This window comes from Melospiza georgiana, chromosome 15 (assembly GCF_028018845.1).
Source record: "Melospiza georgiana isolate bMelGeo1 chromosome 15, bMelGeo1.pri, whole genome shotgun sequence".
Taxonomy (NCBI): domain Eukaryota; kingdom Metazoa; phylum Chordata; class Aves; order Passeriformes; family Passerellidae; genus Melospiza; species Melospiza georgiana.
This window is the reverse complement of record NC_080444.1, coordinates 759779-767361: the sequence shown is the minus strand read 5'-3', so window position 1 is coordinate 767361 and position 7583 is coordinate 759779. Positions and strand designations below refer to the sequence as shown.

At 53.5% G+C, this 7583-nt stretch overlaps 1 protein-coding gene across 1 annotated transcript; it reads right to left on the bottom strand.

The window, feature by feature from the left end:
• Nucleotides 1-336: 336 nt before the first annotated feature.
• Nucleotides 337-6670, bottom strand: YIPF5 (Yip1 domain family member 5). The gene is made up of 6 exons (XM_058034752.1): nt 6589-6670; nt 6281-6389; nt 4978-5144; nt 3944-4089; nt 2195-2376; nt 337-1373 (listed from the first exon to the last, which is right to left on the bottom strand). Exons 2-6 carry the CDS (start codon nt 6379-6381, stop codon nt 1211-1213), a joined length of 759 nt encoding a protein of 252 aa, XP_057890735.1. The 5' UTR covers nt 6382-6389; nt 6589-6670; the 3' UTR covers nt 337-1210.
• Between the last annotated feature and the right edge of the window lie 913 nt (nt 6671-7583).

Genomic DNA, 7583 nt, shown 5'->3' with positions numbered 1-7583 from the left:
TCACTGCAAGGCTGTAAGAACTTTCCCTCTGGAATGTGCAGGCTAAGCTGAATTAGCTGTTCTCAAAGTACAGTATTAGAGTGCTAGAACCTGACTTGCTCAAGCAGCTGAGGGAGCTCTTCTGTGCCCTAGAACTGTGTTTAATTAGGCTCATTGGCAATCAATGCTATTGAACTGCACAGACACAGGACAGGAGCTCCCTCCTGCTCTTCACTCACTGTAGCAAACACCAAAGCCACCCAATGAATTCAATTTTAAATGCGATTTTGTTTCAACAAGAAAGTCTCTATTTTAGTAAGCGAACATCAAAAATAAAGGTTAGGAAAATCAAACACCTTTTTCAAAATTTAAGGAAAATTTAATCAATATGCCTTAAATTATTTTACAATAACTACAATACTGACAAGCATAACGTTTTCCAAATGGTGTTTTCCTTGGAAGCACTGTGAGAGAGATTCCTCTTCATCTACCCAGCAGAATATGCACCATGAGGGAAGGAACCTCTGCCCACGTCCTTCAGAAACCCCAGTTAACATAAAGCTACAGACATCCCAATGTGGTCATGTTTCAAGTGTGACAGAATCATAGATCCCTTTCACTTTTAAGCATCTGTTTTCTACTTCATAATTTAAGTATCTTAAATCCTGAAATACTCTCACAGCAAATGAACAAATAATTGAGACTGGAGAGCTTAGGAGGATATTGGTTAAAATACAGGAAATACTCTAATTACTTTTGTTCATTTGTGCATTTTTGGTGAGAGGGGTCAGGAAACAGGTTCCTCTTTCCTGCAGATTTATCCAGAGTCCCCCAATTCCATGGCAGCTCCTTTAACTGTTTTGGATAAAAATCTACCAATTTGCAACTGCAACCCTTCGCCCTCCCCTACAAAACAAAACAAAACAAAACGAACAAAAATCACAACCCTCAAATAAACAACTGAAAGTTACTTTTTCTAAATATCTAGGAATGGGAAAGAAATCACAGGAACTTGATAAGCATGAACACGTATTAAAGCTCTGGAATCTCCAGGTCGTTGAAAACAGTATTCAAGGTCCTAAAAAAGTGAACACGAGACATTTTCCATTGTTCCAGGTGATTCAAACAGGTCTAAGTTTCATGATAGCAACACGAGACAGTTGTTTGCAGCTGTTTCTGGTCCAAGTCCACGTTCCACGCTGGGATTTTCCTTTTGGCCCCCAGAGTCTGTTCAGAAGACGGAGATGAGGGCGAAGACTCCGTACAGCAACGCGCAGGGGTAGGCCACGAGCAGCTGCTGGCCCTCCATGGCTAAGGCAGAGATAAAGATCTTGGAAGCAGAAAAGCTGCACCAGCCAATAATTCCAGCCGTGAGAATAATCCCCATCATCCCCCTGCAAAGGCAGAAAGAACACAATTCCTGTGAGCCCTGGGAATGTCCACCTGCAGGAGTCACACCTGGACTCAGCCAACACCTTGTGTAGGTTCTGGGATGAATTTCAGCATTTGGCATTAAATGAAATATTCCCACTAAAAGCACTGGGAAAGCCCTGGCACAGGGTGCCCAGAGCAGCTGGGGCTGCCCCTGCATCCCTGGCAGTGCCCAAGGCCAAGCTGGGCAGGGCTTGGAGCACCTGGGACGGTGGGAGGTGTCCCTGCCATGGCAGGGGTGGCACTGGATGGGCTTTCCCAACCCAAACCATTCTGGGATTCTAGAATTTTAGAAGAGTATCAGTCAGTTATGACGGTAGAAAGCCCCCTCAAAATTAACTCTATGCATATGAAAATTTCAAAGCACTGAGTACAACAACTGTGCCAAGCTGTTTCTTTTCAGTGCCTAAATTTGCAAAGCCAAGACAAATCACTCTCATTTTCTTGTATTTGTATAATCCTAATTTGTGTCTTCAATAACAATTATTTTCAGACTTTACAGGTGCTGAGACCTGTCAGATTCAGAGCTGGCTGAAAACAAACCTGAGCTTGCTCTTGGAGCCTAGGTATTGAAAAGCTATTTAATGACTTAGAGGTCAAGGCAGGATTCACCCCCTTCCCCCAGTAAATACCTGAAGGCATTGATAATTAATTCTTGCCCTTGCTGAAGATTCCTGCCACACTCAAACGACACACAGCTGCAGCACTGAGCTGCCAACCCCTGGCAGAGATTGCCTCCCGTGGCAGCAGGGCCCTGCGCCCAGGGGCACACGGCAGCACTTACTGCAGAGAGAAGACGATGGCGAAGGAGGAGAGCAGGATCATGGGCAGCAGGCAGTAGCCCAGCACGCTGGCCACGCAGCCGAAGGACACGCCGGTGATGCTCATCAGGTTCAGCAGGCAGAACATGCCCAGGCAGCCGATGGCGCTGATCCCGTACACGTACCCGAACTGGATCTTGCCAGCCTGCACGGGCACAGCTCCGGGTCAGCACGGGGTCAGCACAGGACGGGGTTTGGGATGGGGTCGGGACGGACCCAGCACAGGACTGGGGTCAGGATGGGGTCGGGACGGACCCAGCACAGGACTGGGGTCAGGACGGAACCGGCCCAGGGAACCCTGGAACCAGACCCACCCACCCTGGAACGCAGCAGGGGTGGGCACAGGCACTGCTCCCCAGCCCCAGCTCCCTCACTCCCATCCCACAGGGAGTGTTTCCCCCCACAGTCCCAGACATCTCATGCTCCAGGAGCCTGGAATTCCTCCTGACTCTGTGGACCTTAATGAACAGGTTCTGATCTCGTTATTGTTCCCTGATCTCAGCCCAGGAACTGTTTAGGGTTTATCAAGGACTTCTCATGCTGACTGATTATTTGCAATAATGATCTCTACAGAACTGGTATGTAAAAACAACAAAACTGTAATTCAGGAACGTCTTGACAAACCCAGAGCTGAAGCCCTTTAATTTGTGGTAGAATGCACAAAGTTATGGCACAAAGAGAACTATTTTAAAAATCCCAGGAACAGCTGAGGCTGAGCTGCCAAGCACTGCGTGTGAACTTGGGATTAGCTGAGGGAGATTTTAAAAAGCCAAACCCAAATTTGCTTGTTCAGAAGCACAGGGGACGCACATGTGGCTTATGTCCATGCATTCAGGGCATCTCCTGGTTTTCCCAGGCTGAGACTGCTGCCTCCCCTCCAGCACCTGCCCGAGGCACCCTGCAGGACAGGGGGCTGTGCAGCTTCCAGTGTCCCCCTCCAACAACTTCTCACTGGATGTGCTTAGACCCAGCTCTCCTCCTTCCCAAGCAGCACAGGAAACAAGCACAACTGTGCAACCTCTGAGCCAGGCTCAGCCCACTTCCTTCCACAACATTCCATGGATTTTTTTAAAAAGCACACAGGAGAAATAAATTTTTAGGAAAAGAAAATTGAAACGTATCTATTCTAAACATGTTCATTAATTTGACTGGCCTACTTTCCATAAATAGAAGTTACTTATTAAAGTAGGCTTGAAGGCCCCTTGGTACCAGAGTGTGTTTTAACTGTCACAGCAATGTGAAATTTCAGGCAGAAATGACAAGCAGTGCCTGAAGCATTTAAAGCTAGAACAGATTAAAACCCCTGAAGCTTTCAATGCCAAGGAACACTGTTTGCTGTCAGCTTTGAGCCATTAAAGCACAATTATTCCAATTAAGCTCAGTTAGAAAAACTGACCAGACTCCAGCAGTGCCAACCCCATGGAGCAACACAAGCAGTGTGGGAGCAGGTTTGCTCCAGAGGGAGCTGACACTGAAATCCCACCTGGTGTGACAGAGCTCACCCACCCCAGCAGTGTGAGGCCCCAGCACCTCTCCCATGCACACACAAATTTCTGTGCTGCGCAGGGCGAGGAGCTGGCCTGTGATGATCCCTGGGGGTCCCTTCCCACTCAGGACACTGCATGGGCAGGAGGAGCTTTCCTGGCCCGTGCCCAGCCCCAGGAGCCCTTCCCAGCAGAGCTGTGCCCAGCAGCCCCGTGGCAGTGCCTCACCAGCAGCAGGGTGGCCCCAAAGGCCAGGCAGAACACCATGGGCCCCGCCAGGTCCGTCTCGTTCATGATGGTGCCATCAGCCACCTTCAGGGGGTGCAGCACCGTTAGTGTTTTCTGCCAGATGTGGTCGAAATTGATCCCCAATTCTGCAAGGGAACACAACACGGATTTCATTTCCTCCCTTCCTGGCTGCCACACTTGCTCCCCTCTTTGTGTTCCCTGCCTCTCCAGTTGCCATCTCCCCCAGATCCATGGTGGGCACCAGGGCATTGAGCCCTCCCCTCTCTCCTCCTGCTGCCTGCACACAGGCCCAGTCTCAGGTGCCAGGAAGGGCCCAGGTTTCTGAAGGAGCAGGGAAGAGCCCAAGCACAGAGCTCTGGGTTCACAGAGGTGCTTTCAGCCCAGTTCCCTGATCCTGTTTTATTGATGCAAATAAATTAATCAAAAAGCCCAAGGGGTGGAAGGTATCATGCCAGGGGACAGGTGACAGGTGTGACAGATGCCTGTCTCTCCACCCTGTAACAGGAACAGTTTATTCAGTCGCTGGGAAGTGAAAAATAACAGAAATAAGCTGGAATCTGATCCCAGCAAGCCAGCCTTAGCTGAATATCCAGCCTGGCACTCTGCACAGGCTGTACTCCACACAGGCATTTCTGCAGTGTTTAGCACTCCTTGTTAGCAATGAAACATTCCCATTCTAACCAAGAATCAACTCACAGCACCTGCAGGCACTTACTTTACAAAGTGGGCAGTTACAATTATTATTTGCAACGTGAGGACTATTGAGTGTTTTGCCACAAAGTCAGGTCTCCCAGTTAAATGATTTAATCTGGTGTGAAGCAAGAAAGCACAAATTCCCAACTGCAGAAGTTCACACAAGAACAAGGATTTCACATGCCAAAATACAGGTTAAAAAAATTCAATGAGAATTACAAACGCACCGAGCAGTCGCAGCAGCAGGGAATGCACACACTGCTACCAACTTACCCCCAAACTAGGAGGAGTTCTGGATTTAGGCCACAGCAAAGTTATACCTTCTAATAGCGGAGGCTCGTCCTCAAAGTTGCTTCCATAAAAAGACTGTGCTGAGGCTGGGGTGTAGCCCTGCGTGGGCTGGTAGATCTGCCCCGTGTAGGGCTGCTGCATCATGTCGTGGGGCACAAAGCCAGCCTGCTGGGGGTACTCGTAGCCTCCATAGGGCCTGCAAAGCACAACCCCACGTTAGGGACACCCAGGGCTGCTGCTCAAACACCTCCTGCAAGGCAAAGCTTCTTCCAGTCAGTACGTCACAGCCAACCCTTCCATCTCTGTTCAAAAGTTCCACAACGTGGTCCCATAGGTCCTCCACAAAAAACCCCAATCAAAGCCACCCTCTGCCCTAAACAACTCTTCAGGTATTCCTGCCGCTAATCTATCCCAAGTCTCACCACAGAGATTTCCATAAACACTTCCAAAATCTTTAACTAGGAAACAGAAGGAAAATGCAGAACTCCTCGTGTCAGCAGAGTCCAGCACAGGGGCACATTTGTTCAGGTCACAAAAGGCACTGACCTGCTCACCCATCTCAGGGATCACACGGAGGGACCAAAGCCCTCAGCCCGAGGCTGGATGCTCACACGGGGCTGCCAGGATCCCCCTGCCCCAGGAACACCCTCCACACCTCTCTGCTGCAGCCTGGGAGCCAACAGGACACTGCAGGCACACTAAGGTGACACTAATTCCTAGTTCCCAAGTGAGTGGCTGCAGAAGAACAGTATTTCTTCTCCCAAGGACATGCAGATCACTCATATAATTAAAACTGTTCATTGGGCTTGTCCTTTAATCTTCTAACACTTGCTCTAAATCTACCAGGCAGAGAATTGAACACAAAATTCCTTCAGATCTCCATTTACAGAGAGTTCAGCTCTCCATCCAACAGAACAACCGGGACTCATTTCCAGAAACCAGCAGCTGGCTGAAGTGCTAAAACTTTCCTGGAGACACAGATTGTCCCAGAAGTACCCTAAGGAAGCCTAGAGGAGAGCTGGAGAGGGACTTTGAACAAGGGCCTGGAGTGCCAGGACAAGGGGAATGGCTCCCCAGTACCAGAGGGCAGGGCTGGATGGGATATTGGGAAAGAACTGCTCCCTGGGAGGGTGGCAGGCCCTGGCACAGGGTGCCCAGAGCAGCTGCGGCTGCCCCTGGATCCCTGGCAGTGCCCAAGGCCAGGCTGGACAGGGCTTGGAGCAGTCTGGGACAGCAGGAGGGGTGCCTGCCATGGCAGGGGGGGACGGGATAAGGTCGGGGTGCCCCAAGCCGAGCCCCGGGATGCCGCGCCCGGCAGGGCACACGAGTTACTTGCTGTACGGCCGCCCGCTGTAGTCGTAGGGCTGCGCCTGGTCCTCGATGCTGTAACTGGTCTGGAAGAATTCGGTGTTGAAGCCGTCGAACCCGGACATCGCCCCCTCTGCAAGAGACCGGCGAGGCGGGTTGCGGCCGGCCCGAGCGGCCCCGCGCGGCGCTGCCCGCTGTCCCTCCCGCCGCTCGGCCCCGCCGCGGGCCCGGGACCTCGCGCTGCGCCCCGCGCCCCGTTCCCTGGGCCCCGGGCCGTCCATGCCCCGCGCTCCCTGCCCGGGCCCCGCTCCCTGCCCGGGTCCCGGCCTCACCTGCGGCCCCGGCCCGGCCCCGCTCCCGCCGCCGCGGCCCCTGCGACGTGTCACGGCCGCGCCTCCACTTCCGGGACACCGCGCGCCGCTCCGCGCACGCGCGGGACGGGACGGCCCCGGCCCGGTCCTCCCTCAGCCCCGGCCCCGCCTCGGCCCTGGCCCCACCCCGGCCCCGGCCCCGCCCCGGCCCCGCCCCGGCCCCGCCCCGGCCCCGGCCCCGCCTCGGCCCCGGCCCCGCCCCGGCCCCGGCCCCGCCCCGGCCCCGCCCCGGCCCCGCCCCGGCCCCGGCCCCGCCTCGGCCCCGGCCCCGCCTCGGCCCCGGCCCCGCCCCGGCCCCGCCCCGGCCCCGCCTTCCCTCAGCCCGGCGCTCCCTGGAGCCCAGGCTCAGCCACACGGGGTCGGTGTGGCTCCGGTGCAGCGGCTTCACTCCCTTTCATAAATCCACAAGAAATATTTTCCTGTACCACACGAAAATAGCTTTGCTAGAGCTGTGAGTCTTCCTGTATCACAGCCCGGCTGTTGGCCCATCCCTCCCAAATGAGCTGGCGGACCTGGGAATGCGGGGCCACTGAGGGAGCTGACATGCCTGGCACTGTGAACACGCTCTCATGTGGAGAAGCTCCTTTTAGGGTCACTCACTGCTTATAAACAGGGCTGGGGAAAAGGATTTCAGCAGCCTTTAGAAACCTGTTAACTAGAATTTATTTTTATTACCTCTCTCATGTCCCGGAGCTGAGCACAGGGAGGAGCAGCCCTGCTTTGTGGCTTGGGTGGGCTTTGAGGCGGCAGTCAGAAAACCCTGGCTGGGGAAATGCAGCTGAAACTTCCCAATGAGCTCAGTCAGGGCTGCTGCTTTATCCCTGTTTCACACCTCGCTGGTGAGGCTCAGAACTGCACCAGAACCATTTCCATCCCATGCATGATGTGCTCTGAGCTCTGGCAGCCTCCTGGAGCCGAGCACCAGCCGTGGGGCACACGACATTATGCAGGCAATG